Genomic DNA, 21,976 nt, shown 5'->3' on the forward strand with positions numbered 1-21,976 from the left:
TGGTCAAGGTCAGGGAGACAGTGTGCGGATCTACAGCCAAACATATCTGAGTTCAGGTCCTGACTCTCCTCCCCCCAGCCAGGTGGCCACGGCACCCCTCTGGATCCCAGTAAGTCCATCTGTCAGAGGGGTCTAACCTGCCACCCTCTCAGAACCAACAGTGAGGACGGGGGGCGGGGGGAGAGGCCAATACGAAAGTCCTTTGTAAGCTGTAAAGTTCTGTCCACATGTACGTTTGCGGGGACCCTCGGCACTGCTGCTTTGTGTGTCTCTGTCGGCAGCATGGCTCGCTCAGATGAGGTCATGGATCCCAAACCTGCCAGTGTCCCTAAACTACGTGGTACAGTAACTGTGTGAACAGACACATGAGGGGTAACTGGACCCTCGTGTGGCCTGTGAAATCAGTAGCAGCTTTTCCTAAGACCTGTCCAGCAAGAAATCCCCTGGGTCATAAACCCTGGGAGCCGCCAGTCCAACAGAGAGCTCCCTCATCTCCAGGACTCTCCCCTTCCCTGTCCCCCTGCCATCTGGCCACAGGGGCAGCAAGTTTCCGGACCCCTGAATCCAGTGGATGACAGACTTATGAGAGAGATGCAGCCCCAGAAACTGAGCCACTCACTGGGGCAGCACCACGGACAGCTCCATGCCCCCAGGCTGCTCCCCGCTGGGCCGTGGTCCTTGCAATCTGTTCTCATAATCCATGGTAGCTATGTTCTATAAAGTAGCCACAAACACTGACTTAGCAAATACGGAACCACTGCTCCTAGGGAAATACAGGGTCGAGTTCCTGCAAGTCTCTGGTTACATTTTCGTCGACCAACCAATAGGTATAACCTTGTTTTACGTGTGTTTCTGTTTAAAGACACCTTATTTAATATATAGTTGGGTCATTAACATTGAACTCCAAGACACCAGCTCTATAACTTGTGCCTGAACGAAGCTTATCTAACATGTATATTCTCCATAAGGCCCATCACAGCCTTCTCTTGCTTGAGACTGCACAGCCCTTCAGCTTTACGCTTGGGGCCACTTTAAACAGCAGAATCACCACCAAAAAGCACAAAAATGCAAATACATGGCACTAAATAGACCACAAAAATGATGAGTTGAAACAAGGAGGCGAGGTGTCACCTTGCTCAACCTCAGCTGGGACCGTGCACCTACCTCGGGTGACTCAGAGTTTCCCACCACTCTGCACACGTCTGCGATTAACCACAAAAGCACCAGAGGTACTGACGACTTCGAGGTTACGGATAAATTTCTGTTGAGTAGGTAAATCTGTAATACAGAATCCGTGAATAATGAGGATGGGCTGTATCAGAAAAACTGGTATCTGCCAGCTCCAAATGGGACGACGGGGATCCAGCCGCCTCCCCTGCCTGCAGTGAGTGACCTGCTTTCACAAGTTACCAGCTTTGAACTTCAGAACTGGGAGAGCCCTTTATAGACTAGTGACTCTGGGGACGCATGGAAGAAGGCACGCAGCTGTGTGAGGACAAGAACCCGTGCCTCCCACGCCCAGCTCCGTGCTCTACAACCACCCGGCCACAGATTCTCTACCTCATTCTGCGTGACACTGAATGGGGGATGTAATCGTGCCAACAGCTCAACAGCACTGACAGGGATGACGGCTCACATTTGCCCTGCACTCTACAGTTTAGAAAGCCCTTTCACCTGTTACCCCTTCACGGCAACTTGATGAGGTGGGGATAACCTCAGTTTAGTTTAAAACCTCAGTCTTTGGTTTAAAAATAAGGCAACTGAAGCTTGGGAATCCAGTGGCTCGATAGCATCTGGGGCTCAAACCCTGCCACTCATATTCTTTCCAAGGCCCTAGATGTAGGCATATGCATCTGAGTCTTCAGCAAGTCTTCAGCAAGTCTTCAGCAAGTCTTTTTACAGTAGTGACGTCAGAAATCACTGATCACAGATCACCATGGCAAGCATAATAATAATATTCAAATCACAGAGGGAGCAATTCTACCTAATTTGATCTATTAATTTAACATGACCCAATAGAAAATGCCAAGAGAATGTTTTAACATAAGAACAGCCAGGAAAATTCAGAGTGATGTGGGATCATGATTCTTATCAGATATTAAAACATACTAGAAAGCGAAATCCTCATGTCACCATCAACACAAACTACACAACCCTTCCGTGTTGCAAACAAAAAACCCACAGACTGTTGGCTGCCTGTCCTGCCACGTGGACGAGGTCGACTTGAAGGCCGGAAAAGGGCCAGAGAGAGCGGAGATAGGAGATGGAGACAGCGGGGCCCCTCAAGTCCTTAGTATTGGGCATCCCTAGTCTTCTGGAGGCTTTAGTTTTCAACTCTTCTACAGATTGTTAGCCAAAAATTTTGTTTATTTAAAAAAAATTTTTTTATTGAAGTATAGTTGATTTTACAAATTTGTAAAAAATTTACAAATTTTTTTACTGAGGTAGTTTCAGGTGTACAGCAAAGTAATTCCGTTATATATACATGTACATATATATGTGTATATATTCTTTTTCAGATTCTTTTCCTTTATAGGTTATTACTAATACTGAGTATAGTTCCCTGTGCTATATAGTAGGTCCTTGTTGGTTATTTTTTAAATTTTTTTAAATTAAAAAAAATTTTTAAATTATTTATCTTATTTAGTTTTGGCTACATTGGGTCTTAGTTGAAGCACACAGGATCTTTGTTGAGTCATGCGGGATCTTTCGTTGCAGCATGCGGGCTCTTTGTTGTGGTGCACGGGCTTCTCACTAGTTGTGGTGTGTGGGTTTTCTCTTCTCTAGTTGTGGCGTGCAGGCTCCAGGGCGCGTAGGCTCTGTAGTTGTGGTGCGCGAGTTCCAGAGCGCGTGGGCTCTGTAGTTTACAGCACACGGGCTCTAGTTGAGGCGCGTGAGCTCAGTAGTTGCGGCGCGTGGGCTTAGCTGCCCCGCGGCTTGTGGGATCTTAGTTCCCCGACCAGGGATCGAACCCGCGTCCCCTGCACTGGAAAGCAGATTCTTAACCACTAGACTGCCAGGGAAGCCCCTTTGTTGGTTATTTTAATAAATTTCTTTTTGTCTAAGCTACCATGGATTAGTTTCTTCACTTCTAACCCTAAGAAAGAACTCAAGAGTCACCCAACTTTAAGGAAACAAACCAAAAACCCTCCCTTAATCCCACATCACCTCTAGCTACTGTCTCACCAGAAGCTGTCTCCAGCGCAAAGTTTTCAGTCCTCTCTTACTTGGACAGATATGTTAAGTTACAGATTTGTTAAATTCTACCATTGTTCTTTGGTTTTGTTTTTTGCTTTCCTGCAGAACTCTCTGACTTCATCTCTGCATCGTTTCACTGATTCTACCTTTCAATGTACCTGGAATCCAACCACTTCTCACAAACCACTCTGGCACCAGGGCCAAGCACCACCATCTCCCGCCTCTATTCCTGCCCAGCTCCCTAACTGGTCCCCATGCTTGAATCAGCTCTGGCCACGCCCCTGCTCTCAATCCTCCATGAGGCTGACGTCCTCACCTCCCCTTGGCTCCTTTCTCAAACACCTACCTTCTCAGGGAGGCCTCCCCAAACCACCCTGTTTAAAATTGTAAATCCACCCCAACAGTCCCTACCCCACTTCCTGCTTTATTTTTCTCCATAGCACCTATCAATCTATAGCATCGTATATTTTTTACTTATCTTCTTTGCTCTCAGTCTTTCCTGAGTTCAGGAGCCAGCAAACTTTTTCTGTTAAGTCCAGACAGAAAATAGTTTAGGCTCTGCAGACCACACGGTCCTGTCTCAACTACAAAATCACCCACAGCGATACATAAAGAAATGGGCATGGCTATGTCCCCATCAAAGTTTATTTACCAAAAGAGGCAGCAGGCTGGAGGTGGCCTGGGGCCATCGTGTGCCGGCACCTGCCTTACTAGAACAGATCTCTTTTCACAGAGCATTTTGCCTCTTTGATCGTTTTGTTCACTGCTGTACACCTAGCTCCTAGAATAGTATTTGGCCTATAGGAAACAATAAGTATTGGCTAATTAAGTGAATAAATGAAATGAACCGAGGGATTAATGAAAGCAAGGTGGTACTGGTACACAATTAGATCAATAGAACAGAATACAAAGTACAAAAGCAGAATGAAAATACATGATAACTTAGTTTATATAAATATTCATCCTTCCAATCAGTAGGATGAAGACAGTTCTTCAACTGTTGCTCTTGGAACAACTGGCCAGCTGAGGAAAAAGAGTAAGGTTGGGCCCCTGGTCATGTCAAAACCAATTCCAAAAAAAGAAGAACTTCTGATGCCAAAAGTAAAATCATAAGAAAATCAAATAAACCTTGAGTGACTTTTTTAATTCTCTCAGAAAGGGGAAAGCCTTTCTGAGTAGAACACAAAGGCTTTCAAAGAAAAGAATGATATTGAAAAAAAAAAACAAGAAAAGACAAAAAATAAAGAAAAATGAAAAGAATGATAGATAAATCAAACAACATAAAAAATTTCCATAGGAAAAAAAAACCCACACAACATAAACAAAGGCAAAAACAAACACCACACTGGAAAAAATCACTGGAACTCTTAAATGAGGGTGAATTTTCTTAACAAATAAGTTTCATATACTGCATAATAAAATGAAACAGGACAGAAAGGCAAAGGAAGATATAAATGTCTTCTAAGACAGGAAAGTATGCTCAGCTTCACACAATTAGAGATATGTAAATGAAAACTGAAAACTTCTATTTTTCACCTATCAGATGTGAAAAAATCAAAACATCTGACAACATTCCACGCTGAAGAGGGTGTGGAGAAATGGGGACTTCACATCAGGCCGCAGGATAATAAACTGATGAAATCTGTAAGGAGAGAGCTGGGCAACAAAACCACAGCTGCCTCTCCCTTTGACCCAGCAGTTCCTCCCCTGAGGGGTTTTTCCGACAGTCTTCCACCCGCCCGTGTAAAATTCTGTAATTCCTACAGCACTGCTTACAAAGTACTGGAATGGTCCCATCAACAGGAAAGTCACTGAATAAGTGAGAGATCATTCACAGAATAGGATACCGTGTAGCTTTCAAACACGGATTGAAGCAGCTCTATCTGTACCGCTAAGGAAAGATCTCTAGGGTAAATGAAGCAAGGGAAAATATGAGGAGCTAACAATATTAGAGGCTTTTCATATAAAAGTGAATTGTTCATAATGACCCAAGTGCTTGTGGGGTGAGAGGCTGGGGCACTGGGATAATGGAACCCAACCCTCGGGGCTGTTCGGAGTTTTTAATTAGTTGATACCCTCGGAGCCCAACCAGGCTGCCACTGAGCAGGGGCCCAGGGTCAGCAAAGTGTTATTTACATCATTGCCAGTGTTACCACGGCCTCTGGAGACAGGCCAGGGAGGAGAAAGGCGTCTTGGCCTTTTCTCTATGACTCTTCTCAGACATCTGAATTTTGTGCCCTGACCATGTTTACCTATTCCAAGAGTAACAAACATTTTTAATCACAATAAAGTTGCTTGGGAAAATGCTTATGATAGAAAGCTAAAAAAAAAAAGAACAGCAAAAAACAAAGAGCAGGCCACAAAAATTGTACATAATGCTTGAAGGAAGGAGATTGCTTTTTTTAAAAAAATGCCTAAGAAGAAAGGCTGAAAGGAAGTTGAACCCAAACGCCCATAGTGGTTAGTGTTGAGAGTGGTGGAATTACAACTTTTTCCTGTTTTTCAAACATTTGGTAGTGTATTAATAATACGCTGTGCATCTAAACAGCACCAAGGACTCACCGTGTGCCAGGCGCTGTGCTAACCACCTACCATCCTCACCTCGGCTGCAGCTGGTACTTGAACCCAGCCATCCACATCTTGCTTAAGCTGAAGCAAGCATTTACGGAGTGCCACCATTCAAGGCTGGGTGCTCAGTGCTGGGCGGGATGGGGAGCAGAATCTAGCACGGACCCTGCCTACCTGGCGCTGAGGGGGAGGAGGATTTATCAACAACTCACACAGACAAGCAGGACGCTGCCTCGTGAGGGTCGGGAGGGCAGGCTGTGTTCCCTGAGCCTGCACGACGGGCGCTGCGCCTCGTTGGGGCATCAGGGAGCGTGCCCTGAGGAGGGGAGTTTCCTGGTGGGGGGGTGGGAACAGCATCCAAGGTCCTCCTGGTGAGGCCGAGACAGGGAAAGGGTCCAGAAGCCAGGATGCCACGTGGGAGCCCGAGCTGTAGAGGACGTGACCTCACAGGGCCTCCTGGCTGGGTTGGGGGCTTTGTGTTTAGCCTCAGAGGACCGGGGACCCCTGAAGGGTTTGAGACAGAGTCTCTGCTGTGGGGAGAAGGAAGGGGCAAGGGAATGACCCACGGCCTGTAGATGCCCGATGCCCAGCCCGTCCAAGGGCCACCTGGGCCAAGGGCCCCAAGAGGGACCTCCTGAGAACCGCCTCGGCTCAGCCTGGCCCCTCCCAAACGCTGGGGGTCAACTGGCCTCTTTGGGGAGAGTCCAAAGCAGCCCTTGGCCGCTTCCGCCCCAGCAGCCAGGGCAGCATGAATAGGCTTCTGTGGCCCCTCAATAGGCCTTTCATCAACCCGTGCCTCTCAGTGCCCCTCGTGGGCTGGAGACCCTCCCTCAGGGCACAAAAGACAAAGAAGCTGTCCAGGGAGGCCCAGGGCTGCCCTGATGAGGCACTTGGATGGAGAAGTACTGGTCAGACGGGTCCCCATGTGAGCAATCCCACAGGCCAGGCCAGTCCTCCGCTCCAGCCTAAGGGAAGCACAGGGTCTCAAGGACGGCAAGGTGGCCGGGTCAGGAGAGCCCACCACCTACCTGGCCCCCTTCTTCTCCAGGAAACAGTCGAGCCTCCTTCCCCAGATGAGCCAGGCCCTCCAGACAGCCCCTACAGTCTGCGCTGTGGTCCCCCATGCTGCAGCCCCTCCCTTCATCCCTGACCAAACACCCTGCACATCCTCAGGCCACCACGCCCCTCACCATGGAGTCTTCCTGGGCCACACCACAGGGCCCTAGGCCCGTCCCACACCACAGGGCCCTAGGCCCGTCCCAACCCGGCCTGTGCAAGTCAGCTTGGCCATCACGTCCCTGGGGCCTGTTCCCACCACCCGCCCCACGCACCTCCCCTGACCCACCTGAGCCACTTTACCTCATTTGATCTTCACAAAGACCCTGTGAGATAATGTTACTACCTTCATTTAACTGATGAGGAAATCGAGGCTCAAAGTTTGATTCACTTATCTGATGTCGCACTGCTGGCATGTGGCAGAGCCAGACCACAGCCCAGAGCTGCCTTCTAAGCCTGTCACACGAACACACTCATGTGTCCCTTCCCACCATGACAAGGCACCTCACTGGCAGGGTGACCAGGTACCCACCATAGGGCAGGGCCCACAGCGGGGAGTCTGTGAATGTTGAACAAATAACCACGTGACTGCACTCCGGTTTTCCAGTTTACTCAGAGAGCACCATGGAAGCTTTGAAACCCGAAGCCACTGTCCCTTCTCACAATATGCGCAATGTTGCGAAACCCTTAAAGCGCTCCTACGGCCCTCAGGTCACCCCAGGAGGCCCTCGTCCCAGTTACCCAGCAAGATCACGATGGGAGTTGGCACTGGAATCCAAGTCAGGTTCAGCACCCACTCTGAGCCTGCCCCGTGCCGGGCATCACCTGAGGCCCCAGGTGCAGTGAGAAAACAAACCGGGACCCCGATCTCAAGGTCACTTTCAAGGGTGGGGCTTCAGTTCCCACGGCCCACAGTTCCCAAAAGCAATCCCCTGCATTCTCCAGAACAGCAATGCCAGCAAACCCCTGCAGCCCTGCGGCCACCATCATAGGACTGCGGCCACTTCGCTCCCCACCAACTCTTCCCAGGGGGCTTCGATCTTGCCTAAGCAGTTATCAGGCCAAAACAGGAGCTCCACATTCAAATTCCCATCTCCTAGGAGCTCGTCACTGACGTGGCCTTATTCAAACTCCTGACTCACAGCTTTGCTCTGACACATAAACGGGCCTCCAAGACGAGGTGCCGTTCTCCTGAGGGGTCTTCGGTGGACACCCACACAAGGTGCCCCAGCCCCGACAGGAGCCGCCACCCAGCCACCGCAGCTCCCACCTCCCGCCCGCCCTCACCACCTTCCTGGGCTGCGATCGCCCGGTCACCGCCCTGATCACTGCCCTGGTCACTGTTCCACCTCCTCTTGCCCCGGTCCCTGTTCCACCTCCTCCTGCCCCCACCCCCCCACGCCACGCAGCACGAGGCGCGTGACAGAAGCCCAGAAGCCTGGCCAGCACCGCAAGAGGCTCACAGCCCACCTGTTCCCACCACTGCGCCAGAGCAGATGCTGAAACCCAGCAACCCCAGGCCATGTTGGTGCACCCATCCTAGCCCACGGACCAGGCTCAGAGCTGGGGACCAGGCACAGCTGGACCAACCCACCCAGTGAGTCCAGGCGGAAGGTACTGTCTCGCTCACCGCTGTGCCCCAGCACCTACTCCCGCAGGCTTCGGGCTCCAGGCTGACGTTTACCAAGCACTTCCAATGTGCCAGGATGCAAAGCTGATGACACACCGAGTGAAGCTAGGATTCAAGTCCCCCTGCCCCCGGCCCCTGGGCAGACCCAAAGGACACCTGCCCCTCAGGTGTTCTACCTTCAATGTCACCTAGCGTAGTCCCTCCAACGCCGCCCCCCCCAGGGGCCGCTTGTCTCATTTCTCCTCGCTCCTGGGGTCTTGGTTCCCTTGCTCAATTCCAGCCGTAGCTTCTTCCCCAGGAACGTCCACTCCCGAGCCTGCCTCCTCTTTCATTTCCCTCCTTTATTCTCGCTTCTTCTAAGACTTCCTTCTCTGTGACAACCAGGGGGTGGGGTTCTTCTTCATACACTAGACCAGGGCGAAGCCACGTGGAAAAAAAAAGGCGCCAAATGCCTCTCCCTGGAGAGATGGATGTCCAAGCATGAGAGGGACAGGCCACAGCCTCGAGTCCAGGAGAGCTGGGCCCAGAACCCAGACTGACTACCTGGGATGCTGAACAAGGGCCCTCCCCTCTCTCAGTCTCATCTTCTTTGTCTGCCAGCAGGGGTGACACCCCCCTTCACCACAGGCTGCTATGGGAACGACCCAGTGCTGGGCCTGCAGTAACGGGGCGGCAGCCGGACTTGCAGGGAGGCTCCCAGACACGTGCCCCGCCTGAGATGATGCCATCCCCGCTCCCTGCGCGGCTCAGCAGCTCCGGCCTTAGTTGACTCCTTGGGGTTTGGGGTTTGCCATGCGGAGCAGGAGCGGGACGAGGGCTCCCAGGAGCTGAGCAAGAGCTGATGAGCCCCGCGGGGGGCAGCTCCCTCCTCCCCGGGTCAGGAGGAAGCTGGAACGCTAGGCCCCCGCCTCCTGGCAGGGGGCGCAGTCTTGGTGACCACCCAAGGCAGCACCAGCCACCAGATGCTGTGGATCAGTAGGATGGACCTGCAGACAGAGCTGGGGGGCTCGGCGGGTATGAAAGCTACAGCCCCGAGTGTGACGGTGTAGCTCTGGGTGGTGGGACGACCGGGTTCTTATTTCCATCTCTGGGCTGCAGGGTGGCGTATGCAATTCTTCCTACTTCTGCTTCTTCCTATTTCATCTCCGTTGTCCCTGAATCAGAGCACAGAGTGGCACTGACCTCCCTGAGGTGCAGTGTAACTGGCCCTGCTTTTCTCAAGTGGCTCAGTTTTAGGCAGTAATGCCTGTGGACTGCTGACCACACATCCCAGAACCACGGGCTGAGAACAGTGGTCCACGTCAACCTTCCTCTCCCCATTTTACCCTAAGAGGAAACTGAGAGCTGGAAGGGGGAAGGGCCCTGCCCACAGAGACTCCCACAGGCGCCCTGGACTTGACCCAGGGCCGTCACACCTGTCACAGGCAGCCTCCGTGACACTCTCTGATGCTCTAGGTCTGGAGGCTGACCTCTGCCCGAGGTGGACTCAGGGCAGTAATCAGTCCTACTCTGTCAGGAGAACGGAGGCCCAGAGAGCTGCAGTGACTTCCCCAAAGTGACACAGCATTCAGGGAAAATTAATTTCTGAGTCTCCTCTGCCTTCTTCCCTGCTCTGTCTCTGCCCAGGTGGGACCCCCTGTGAGGACTGCCCCGCTCAAGGGCTACCTCCCCAAGAAATGACCACCCTCTTCACTCAACAGATACCAACCCATCGATTCACCACCCACACTCCCCTCACAGCCCCTTTCCCTGGGCCTCGCTCCATCAGTCCTACCCTGAGCTGGCACAAGGGATGCAGAGCCAGTGCCAATGACCCTGCAGGGGACCCCAGGGGGTGAGGGAGAGGAAGTCACACACAGGAGGCTATGCAGCATCACAGGACTGATAGCAGAAATCGGTACAGGTGCCGTCAAGAACAAGGTGGGGGGGCAGCTGATCCTCTCAAGGGGTCAGGAAAGGGCCAGATGGGCCCTTGAGCCGAGAACTGAGAGGTGAGGCTCCCCTGACAGATGCGGCGACAGAGTGGCAAAGTGTGGAGGAGCCCCCCGAGAAGACTCGCACGGCTGGGGCTTAGCTGTCAGCAGGGCCAGGTCGCGAAGGATCTTGAACTCTGACTTGTAGGCCTCAGAGGTTTTTAGGGGTGTAAGCAGCAGAGTATGACAGTCGGGAGTGGCAGCCGTGGTGGGACAGAGGACAGGCGCGGGGGCTGGTGTAGTCCAGCCCACAGGTGACCCAGGTGGGGACGAGGGATGGCTCAGGGCAGACAGAACTCGGCCACAGCTGGAGGGGCAGGTGAAGAAGGGCTGACCCTTGCCCAGTCTTGGTCAGGCTGAGCTCGAGGTGACACACTCTGGGGAGACGGGTGTCCGAGGGCAGTCAGCAGTGGGGGCTGGTCCAGGGAGTGTCTGGGCTGGTCCGTGATGGGTGTGGGCGGGGTCAGGGGGCAGCATGATCGGTTACCCTCTACCCACCTGCCACTACCATCTCCCGGGGAGGCTCTCAGCCCCGGGAAGCAGGGCCAAGCCCAGTCCAGCTCTGCATCCCCGGGCGCTCAGTCACTACGGCCTGCACGAGGGAGGCAACAGTGACTACGGTTACCTAAAAATGTACACTGAAAGAGGGGTGGAGATCGCAGGAAAGGTGAGCAATCAACTGGCACGAGGGCCTTGGGTGGTGGTGCGGCTGCAATGGTGCCCGTGAGCAACGTTCCAGAAAGAACGAGAAGGCAGAAGCCCAGGCCCGCCTCACTCGAGGTCCCCGTCACTCTGAGCCTCCATCCCCCTCTGTAAACAGGGACAAGACCCGCGCAGGATTCCGCTCAGCAGCTGTGAGCACCAGTGCGGACGCGGTAGAGCCCTTTGTAGAAGTCGGGCTTTTTCCTGCTGATCTTGGTAGTAGTACACGTTCCTCGTAAAGAGCGGTTTGTGCTCTGCTTTTCTCATTTGTTCTGTCGTTAAGTGTTGTCCCAAGTGTAGACAGTCTAGAGTCAAAGCACGTCCCAAACCAAAGGCTTTTTATGCTAAAGATAAACAGCGACAGCACCTCCAACTACGGGACTAAAAATTAAGCCCCTCTCCTTTTCACTTTGCCAAGAGACATTTCTCACATATCCACTGGTCATTCAAGGGAGGCAAAGAACATATCCTTTAAAACAGGGGTCCCAACCCCTGGGCCACGGACTGCTGCCGGTCCGTGGCCTGTTAGGAACCGGGCCGCACAGCAGGAGGTGAGCGGCGGGTGAGCAAAGCCCCATCTGTATTGACAGCCGCTCCCCATCGCTCGCATTACCGCCTGAGCTCCGCCTCCTGTCAGATCAAGGGCAGCATCAGCTTCTCGAAGGAGCGCGACCCCTACTGTGAACTGCGCGTGTGAGGGACCTAGGTTGTACGTGTGAGGGGCCTAGGTTGTACGTGTGAGGGGCCTAGGTGGTACGTGTGAGGGACCTAGGTTGTACGTGTGAGGGACCTAGGTTGTACGTGTGAGGGACCTAGGTTGTACGTGAGGGACCTAGGTTGTACGTGTGAGGGACCTAGGTTGTACATGAGGGACCTAGGTTGTACGTGTGAGGGACCTAGGTTGTACGTGAGGGGCCTAGGTTGTACGTGTGAGGGGCCCAGGTTGTACGTGTGAGGGACCCAGGTTGTACGTGTGAGGGGCCTAGGTTGTACGTGTGAGGGGCCTAGGTTGTACGTGTGAGGGGCCTAGGTTGTACGTGTGAGGGGCCTAGGTTGTACGTGAGGGACCTAGGTTGTACGTGTGAGGGACCTAGGTTGTACGTGAGGGACCTAGGTTGTACGTGTGAGGGGCCCAGGTTGTACGTGTGAGGGGCCTAGGTTGTACGTGTGAGGGGCCTAGGTTGTACGTGTGAGGGGCCTAGGTTGTACGTGAGGGGCCTAGGTTGTACGCTCCTTATGTGAATCTAATGCCTGGTGATCTGTGGGGGAGCTGAGGCGGTGATGCTAGCTCCGGGGAGTGGCTGCAAATACGGCTTATCATTAGCAGAGGGTTTGACTGCACAGAGACCATAATAAATCAGTTGCTTGCAGACTCATATCAAAACCCTATCAGTGAGTGGCAAGTGAAAACAAGCTCAGGGCTCCCACTGATTCTGCATTATGGTGAGTTGTATAATGATTTCATCATATATTACAATGTTATAATAATAGAAATAAAGTGCACAATAAATGTAATGTGCTTGAATCATCCCCAAACCATCTCCCCACACACACTCTGGTCCATGGAAAAACTGTCTTCCACGAAACCAGTCCCTGGTGACAAAAAGGTTGGGGACCGCTGCTTTAAAAGACTCAGGCTAACCGGGTATTTGTTTTGTATCCCATCAAACACAAGACTCCCTTTTTAGGGACTTCCCTGGCAGTCCAGTGGTTAAAACTCCGCACTCCCTATGCAGGGGACCCGGGTTCGATCCCTGGTCAGGGAACTAGATCCCGCATGCCGCAACTAAGAAGCCCGCATGCCGCAACTAAAAGAGATCCCACATGCCACAACTGAGGCCCGGCGCAGCCAAATAAATAAAAATAAATAAGTAAATATTAAAAAGGTGGTCCCTCCCAAGTGAGCTGATGCTCATCCTGCACGGCCTGGACCGTGCAGAGGGTCCTCCCCACGCTGGGCAGCCCCTACCTCGGCCCCCAGACACCCTGACCCCTCGTCTGCAGGTTCACCAACAACCTCTCAGCTCCTGCTGCAGCCAGCTGGGCCCTGAGGGGCCTCCTTGTGCTTCTCTCCCCCCGACACCCTGGCCCGGTCACCGCACATGGAAAGTAAGGACACCCTGCCCCTGCCCCCAGCGGGCCTCGAGCTCTTTACCTGAACCGAGACAACAGGCGGGAGGGCCCATCAGGCATTCTGGTTCTGGTGCTCAGTCTGCCAGGGCCCTCTCTGAGCTTCACCTACCTGTCTGCACAGCAACAGTGACAGGCTGGTTGAATTCTGTATCTTTCTTGTCCATCTCGGCTCCCCCAGGATGGCTGTGACCCTGAGGATGTTCTGCTGCCCAAGCCAAAACCAGGAGGTGGGGAACAAGCTGCCAGATCAGCCCCGACGCCAGGAGGGCGCGACGTCAGGCAGAGGGACGTCAGGCCCGCTCTCGGAAGAACACCTGGCCCAAAGCCGCGCAGCGGCAGCAAGAGGACAGACTGGAGGGCTGCCGATCACACCCAGCACTGTCTCCCCGCCCACGCTAGCCCCCGGAGTGTAAGAGCCAGGACCAAGGCCTGCACTGCACCCACAGGGCCTGGGCACAGGCAGCCTGGCACCCGTGCTGACGCGGGGGCCACCGTCTGCTGTCCCCGAGGCTGGGCGGGCAGGGGCCGCCCAGAGCTGGAAGTGAGAGGGTCTTGGAGGGAGGAGCAGCCCGGGCCACTCAGTTCCCAGGCCTCCCTGCCCCCAGCTACAGGACAAAGGACCCCTGCCTCCCCCGCTCAGCAGGCAAGCCTGGAGTCCCAGCGAGAAGACAGGCCTGGAGAATCATCAACCAGCGGGCACCCGGCCCCAAGCCCCGTCTGAGGCTGGATCCTCTCTCAGCAGCTGGCACACCTGGGTGCCAGGAAGCCGTCACCCGCCACTCACCTTTCTTCCTGTTTGTACCAATGCCAATGATTCAGAAAGTTTTCCATGGCACTTCCATGATAGTCCAGTCGTTAAGAATACGCCTTCCAATGCAGGGGATGCAGGTTCGATCCCCGGTCAGGCAGCTAAGATCCCACAGGCCGTGGGACAACTAAGCTCACGCGCCACAACTACTGAGGCCACGTGCCGCAACTACAGAGCCCGGGCGCTGCAACTACTGAGCCCACACGCCACAACTAGAGAGAAGCCCACGCGCTGCAGCAGAGGATCCCGCATGTCGCAGCTAAGACCCGACACAGCCAAAAATTAAAATAAATAAATAACAGAAAGTTCTCTATGAGTTTGGTAAACATCTGTCTGCCGCCTGCCACATCCACCTATGGTCCTAGTCATGCCTTGGGGGTCAGACAGCAGCCTCTAAGAAATGGCCTCCCAGGTTGGCAGCCAAAAGAAGTCATCCAAATGCAGAAAGCTTCGCACAAATGAAGAGGCCCGTTGCAAGCTATTTATAAGAGTGAAAAACTGGATCCAAGCTAAGTTTCCCACAAGACAAAACTGATTAAGTAAATTATGGCACATCCACTCAACTATCCTGTATCATTTAAATAATGTTTAGAGTTTGAACAACACTGAAAATGTTTTAGGAATTTTAAGTGAGAAAGCATGATTAAGAAACTTTATGCGTAGAATATCAAGTATTCTTTAAAGGGGCTTTAAAAAGATTGGAAAGCAAGATGCTGCAAAGTTAATAGTGTGACTGCGTGATTGGGACTATGAGTAATTTTTTTCCATTCTTTATATTTTCCAGTTCCTATATTGTACATGTAACTTTTTTTTTTTTTTTTTTTTTTTTTTTTGCTGTACACGGGCCCCTCACTGCTGTGGCCTCTCCCGTTGCAGAGCACAGGCTCCGGATGCGCAGGCTCAGCGGCCATGGCTCACGGGCCCAGCTGCTCCGCGGCATGTGGGATTTTCCCAGACTGGGGCATGAACCCGTGTCCCCTGCATCGGCAGGCGGACTCTCAACCACTGTGCCACCAGGGAAGCCCATGTAACATTTTTTAATTGGAAAAAATTTGTCTGGGGATTTTGATGCTGTTTTTTTTTAACAAGCGTCCTGCTCGGGGCTTCTCTGCAGTGGCCTCATGGCTCGGCTGGTATTCCTGAGCCCGCCCAGCCCAGTGAAGGAGGCAGATGTAAATGAGCCAGCGCTGCAAGGAGGGGGCACAGCTTGTGTGAGGCCTCAGGGCAGGGGCAGAGCGGGCACTGGCGCCCAGGCCAGGGGAGGGGGCAAGGATGCCAACACAGCTCATGGCCCTCTCGCTTTGCCAAGAATCCCTGCAGCCATGACCCTCAGTCTCCTTAGAGTGCGAGGTCCAGCGTCCTCAGCGTTCTCTGGAAGGATGCAGAGTCCCTGCCCTGTGAGAGGACCACACTGGCAGCGGCCCGGGCTGCTCCAGCCCCAGAAACGGATAGAGGCCGGAACCCACAGACCTTAAAAATAGGCGCAGGAACCGAAAAGAGACACCACTGCCACTCTAAACGGCCACACTTCCTCCCCGCTGCACTGCCCCAGAACCAGCTCTGCCTGCCTTGGGGACGCAGGGCCCAGGGCCCCAGGGGAACCCAGAAAAACTGGCCTCAGCCACTGCAAAGCAGTCTGAACTTCAGAGCTTGAATCCAACGCTAATTCCATGTGCGGGCACTGGGCCAGATGTTTCTGTCCTTTATAACAGCAACAGCATAGAGGGTCAACACCATGCCAGGGCTTGTGCTGGGTCTGTTCCTGCCGCATCTCCTGCAGTCCTCACGGGGCGGCATGAGGCTGTGCCTGTCACTTCTCAGACAATTTCCATGACCCTACAGACTTTGTTGTCTCCACTTTACAGATGAGGACCCAGAAACTCCAAACGGTGGCGTGCTTAGGCCCCCGGTCTTCCCTTCCAGCCACACCTCCCACGAACATCCCCCGCCCACCACTACGCCCAGCTACACTGCACCGAGCAAGACAGAGGGCTGGGCCGAGCGTGCAAGGTCCTCTTCCCGATTCACAGGGTGATGTCAGGTGCCTGGCACGTGTAGGTGTTCAGCACAGAGGCGAGGCTCACAGGAGGGCAGTCTCCCCCGTACTCCTCTGGCTCACTCCAGAACTCTCTGCAGGATGGCTACCGGCACCTGACATGCCTCGGCTGGAACCCCAGGAAGCCCAGTTCTGCTACCTCCCAGCTACGTGACCTTGGGTGAGTCACTTTCCCCTCTGAAGCTTGGTTTCCTCATCTGCAAAATGGGCTGATAACAGAACCTGCCTCCATAGGAGGTGCTGCTGCAGGTCCAGCGCGGCTGGCACACGGCACGTGAGCAGCATCCCTGGTGCTAACGGCCTCTCCAGTGCTGGCTGGTCCACGATTCAAACACCCGCCAAGCTGCCAAAGGCCAGGCCAAGCGAACACCAAAGTCCCAGCCGGGCATTCGGAGCCCCAAACACCGCTCCAGCCTCAACTCCCACAGCCAGGCTTCAAGCCTCCCTGCTCCTCCAGGCAAGTCCTGCCCACCCTAACCCCCTCTCAAAGGCCACGCCTGCACAAACCCCCCTGGTCGGCCAAGGTGGCTCCCTTCTCTGTGCCCCTCACAACCTCTCACACCTCGACTTGGGCCCTTCCTCAGCCCACCTCGTGCCAGGCAGCTGAGCACACCTATGGTGGCCAGGCCACACGCACCCGAGGACAGGTGTGAGGGCTTCACCCCTGCTAAGAGCTCAGACAGATTCTGCCACTTACTGGCCATGGGACTGGGGCATGTTACTTCACCTCTAAACCTGTGCTTCTTCACCAGGACAAAGAGAGCAGTTTAATGATACCTACCTTAGAGGATTATTTTGACGATAAAAGGAAATGGTGAATGTGAAACACTCTTTTTGTCCCACAGCACTCCAAAGAGAGAGAAAATTCCCCAGGCCACCTAAAAGGGGGCGAAAGCCCAAGAATTAACAGCTCTAAAATGCTCAGCCTTGGGGACTTCCCTGGCAGTCCAGTGGTTAGGACTGGCACGGGTTCAATCCCTGGTCAGGGAACTAAGATTCCGCAAGCCAGCCGCGGCCATGGGAAAAAACAATACAGTAAAATAAACTGAAAAAATAAAATCAAATAAAACGCTCAGCCTAGGCAGGGCCCAAAGACAAGCAGCACGGGGAAGGCCCCTCCACTCACAGCGCCCCTCCGCCACTCAGACCCGGGTCGTGTCCACGTGACTTGACCAAACGCCAGGGGCGTGCTGCCCCTGTTGAAGGGAGCCTGCCCACACAGCATGCGTGCGCTGACGTCCAGGGCCCATTAGAAGGCCCAAGCCCCAGGAGGAAGTGTCAGGCAGGCTATCTCCACCTTTGGTCCAGACGTCTGCATCACACAACATTTGGGCATTGGACCACCTGATTCTTCCCAACTCAGAGATTCTGGAGCCCTGCTCAGGCCGCCTCGGCCATCAGCCTGGCTCACCTGCTACCTGGAGTCACAGGCAGTTTCCTGTGGATAAAACACCAAAATCCTGCTCAAAATCCTGCACAGCCCTGGCTGCTTTCAGCAGGATTTTTACTTCAGCCAAGTCACCTGTGTATCTGGCTCTCTCTCCCCACTCAACTGCACCCCCACCCCATGCAGCACAGATCAAGGCTGATCCCCCCACCTGGCACAGAGCAAGTCCTCAAAAAAATGCTTCTACTGCAGAGGCCAGAGTAGACAAGATTCAAAAATCAGGTTTGCATCTCCAAGATACTTTTCATCATGCAACCAAGAGACAATGCGGGCAGGGAGAAGGGGGTAGTCGCTTTCTCTCATCTCATAGACAGACACTGTGACTCAAATGATAACAGCGGGACTTCCCTGGTGGTGCAGTGGTTAAGAATCCGCCTGCCAATGCAGGGGACACGAGTTCAAGCCCTGGTTCGGGAAGATCCCACATGCCGCGGAGCAACTAAGCCCATGCGCCACAACTACTGAGCCTGCACTCTAGAGCCCATGAGCCACAACTACTGAGCCCGCGTGCCACAACTACTGAAGCCCGTGCACCTAGAGCCCATGCTCCGCAACAAGAGAAGCCACCGCAATGAGAAGCCCACGCACTGCAACCAAGAGTAGCCCCCGCTCGCCGCAACTAAAGAAAGCCCGCGCACAGCAACGAAGACCCAATGCAGCCAAAAATAAATGTATAAATAAATAAATTTATTTTTTTAAAAAAAGAGGGACTTCCCTGGTGGTCCAGTGGCTAAGACTCTGTGCTCCCAATGCAGGGGGCCCGGGTTCAATCCCTGGTCAGGGAACTAGATCCCACATGCTGCAACTGAGACCCGGCGCAGCCAAATAAATAAATAAATAAATAAATAAAAGAAATGACAACAGATTGTCCAGGGTCAAGCGTCTCCCCCAGTGACTCCCTTCCACCTTCAAAACAACCTGAGGTTAGTTCTGAACAACCTAAGTTTTAATTAAACAACAACAACAAAAATCTGGGAGGTTTAAGTTAATTCATAAATGTAACAGGTTGTCCCAGCTGCAAAGTGGAGATGAGCGGGCGACATGGTGAAAGTGCTTTGGGGAGGGCATTCTGGGCTCACGCCTGGGTGCTCGGGCCAATGATTCTGTCCTAACTCTACCCTGGGCGTGAAGTCACTGTTTAGCTTGTCCCTCTCTGAACATCACATTTCTCATCTGAAAAATGAAAGAGACAGCAACTTGAGCCCTTCTAAGAATTTAAGTTTCCAACTTCCTTGCCCATCCACACCCTTCATTCCCCAGTCCAGAAAGTAATCCTCTCATTCATTTGCTGAGTGTGCCCTGGGGCTCTGCTCTGCATGGGCCCCATGCTGGGCACTGAGGAGACTCAGACTTGGGCAATGCCCTGGGGGGGGTCACCTGCTAACTGGGGAGACAGCCACACAGACCATCAACAGTGCCACAGTCGTCCGTTCGTCCACCGGACGCGCGAACCCGGTACAAAGAGAGCACAGGCAGCAGGACAGGGGGCAGAGGAAGGGTCCCCCGGTGGCAGCATTAGCTCTGAGGCCTGAAAGGAGCCCTGCACGTGCTTGCAGGGCAGGTTAAGTAGGAGGTAGCTTTCCAGGCGCAGAAAAGAGCAGAAATAAAAGTGCAGCACATCAGAGCACTACAGGGACTGAGTTCTGAGGGGCTGGGGGTGGTAAGATGGGAAAAGCTTGTGCGTGAGGGGGAACTAGAGGCAGGAGGGGAGACACGGCAATAGTGCAACCACCAGGCTGAGCTCTTGGCCTACTACGGGCAGGTCCCCTCCCCAGATGCAGCGCAGTAGGTGCAGCAAGGCCTGGTTGGGACATCTGGGGGGACAGGCACTGGGGTCACACTGACCAGGGGTCAATCCCAGCTATACAACTTCCTCGCAGGCTGCCCCTGAGCTAGTCTCTGGCCTCTCTGAACTTCAGGCTCCTCATAGGTGAAGTGGAGATAATGTTCCTATATCTGGCAAGGTCAGTATCAAATTGACAGAGCCTCCATAAAGCACTGGGCACATACTGAGTGCTCAGGAAATACCACGTGCTACAGCAAATTATTGTTCTTAGGGGGTGGCAGTGCAGGCTCCTGGGGGCAGGGACTGTCTAACAGGGCAGAGAGATGCTCAGAGGACAGTAGGACCGTGTTGACAGGGGAGTGAGGAGGGGTGCCCGGAGCTGCTGAGCAAACAGGGCTGAGGGGCCTGAGCAATGGTCCCTCCGACCCCTCTACTCTCAGACACTCTGTGCCAGGTGACAGGTGGCCTGCCAGGCCGGCATGCAGCCGGGCACACAGTAGGTGCTCAATGAACATGTGCTGAATGAATGAATGAGGAACCTTCCATTTCTGCTCGAAACTAATTAGTGACACCTTTTCAGAAGAGACCAAAGAACCTCTGTCCTCGTCCACCCCGGCCTGTAGACACCCTACCCCCACCCCCATGCTTGAGGAAAGCTGGACTGAGACCGGATGAGGGGAAGTATCTTGTACCAAATCTGCCTCCTGCAAAAAGGAGAACGCAAATTTATTTCCTCTCGTCTTCCAGCCTCCAGGGTGTGGCCTGCTGAGGGGCTTGGAATGCCTTGTGACCTTAGGTGGGGATGCGCTGGCTCTTTGGGACTCAGTTTCTCCAATGGTGAATGAAAGGGAGTGGGTCTGGCAGAATCTCCAAGGCTGACATTCCCTTCTCCACAAAATGCTGTCGCCCCCTCAGACAGCCCCAGCCCAGACTGGGGATGAGGGTGGGGCTGGGGGGTGGCTGAGAACGTGGTATGAAGTCATTCCCGCAGGAAGAAGGGAGGGGTCTTTTCAGAGAGAAAACGGCCTCCTCGGGCTTTAGTCTGAACACGATCCGTCAATAGCCATCACTTCACGGAGACCCCACCTACACCTGGAGCCCCAGGCTCTCGCAAACCACACGGGGCACCTCCACCCCACGTCACCGGCTCATCTAGAACTTAGGGCCTCCTTAGAGCAGCATCACACCCAGAGAGGCGGCCGGCCCCGCTCCCGCTGCCAAGCGGGTGGGTTCAGGGGGCGACGGTCCAACAGGTCCCCAGTTAGAGCCAATGTGCAGAGAGAGCGGTGCGGGAAAACAAAGGCTTCAGGACGCCAGAGACCTGCCCTCCCGGCGAGGTGGGACGGTGGCCGGGGCAGCTGGCAGGGAGGTCTGCCCGGAGCCCACGGGGCCCCGGCCCTGCCATGTCGGGCTCCGGGTCTCCCCAGATCCAGCGCCCGCACTCCCTGCAGCGGCACTGAGGCCCCGGGGAGGGCTTCTTGGAGAAGGAAGAGGCCTGGAGGAGCCACGGAGGGGAAGGAGGGAGACGGGCAGACGCCCGGATGGACAGACAGAGGGAGACGCCGAGTGACCCGGGAGACAGACACACAGGGACGAGAGCGCGCCGGACCGCTCTTGGGACCAAAATCAGAGACGGAGACGCGGAGGCACAGGAAACAGCCAGACGCGGGGAGCCGGGGGAGTGAGGGGGATGCGACACGCAGGGAGCCCCAGAGACACACGCAGAGACAGAGACGCGCGGAGACACCCAGAGGCGCGCACATCCCGACGACGCGGCGGCCCCGGCCTCGACCCCGGCAGACCCCACTCACCGAGGCCGCAGACCTCGCGGCGCAGGCTGAGGCGGCCGCGCTCCTCGGCTATGGCGCGCAGCATGTGCTGCAGCGAGCGCTCCTCGGCCTCCGCGCCGCCCGCAGGCTCCGGGGAGCTGGCGGCGGCGGCGGCGGCGGGGAGGGCGGGCGGCCCGGCCCGGAGCCCCGCGGGCGCGGGCGCCGAGGCGCAGGCCCGGCCCGGCGGCCGCGCGGAAGCCATGCCGGGCCCCGGCTCATCGCCCGCGCCGCGCCCGCGGGGGCCCCCGGCGCGCCCCGCCGCCCCCGCCCCGGCGCCGCCCGCCGCGAGCACCAGTGAAGCCACAATCCGCCTTTGTGCGCGTCGCTGCCGCCGCCGCCGCCGCCTCCGCCGCCGCCTCCGCCTCCGCCTCCTGCCGAGCCCAGTGAGGCGAGCTCACCTCCGCGTCGCCGACACAGCCCGCCCGCCTCCAGGCCGCCGCCTGCCCCGCCCCGCCTCGCCCGGCCCCGCCCCCGGTAGCTGCCCGCCCCGCCCCTGCCCGCCCTCAGGCCACACCCCAGCCATCCAGGTCCCGCCACCGCCCTCCAGGCCCCGCCCCTGGTACCTAGACCCCGCCCCTGGCACGCAAGGCCCCACCCCAGACCCGCCCAAGGCCACGCCCCGGGCCGCCCTCCTTTGACCTCCGGACCCGGACCTACCGGGCTGGCTCCCTTCCCCACCCTCCAATGCCCGGTCCGCTCCGGCCCCGCCCCCCCCAAGCGTCTAGCCTCAGGTGACCTCCGACTCCGGCCAAGCTCTTCCTCAAATGGCTCTCGGGATCCCGCCTCGACC

The 21,976-nt window shown here is 55.1% G+C and overlaps 1 protein-coding gene across 1 annotated transcript in view; it reads right to left on the bottom strand.

Annotated features, from left to right (window-relative positions):
- The window catches only part of KIAA0930, a 40,497-nt gene extending 19,194 nt beyond the window's left edge, over positions 1 to 21,303 (bottom strand). The window contains exon 1 of the mRNA XM_082635015.1: positions 21,169 to 21,303. Within this exon, the coding sequence (XP_082491141.1) occupies positions 21,169 to 21,232 (64 nt within the window). The 5' untranslated portion in view covers positions 21,233 to 21,303. The remainder of the gene's footprint in view (positions 1 to 21,168) is intronic.
- Between the last annotated feature and the right edge of the window lie 673 nt (positions 21,304 to 21,976).

Source organism: Mesoplodon mirus (assembly GCF_964341445.2).
Source record: "Mesoplodon mirus genome assembly, chromosome: 11".
Taxonomy (NCBI): domain Eukaryota; kingdom Metazoa; phylum Chordata; class Mammalia; order Artiodactyla; family Ziphiidae; genus Mesoplodon; species Mesoplodon mirus.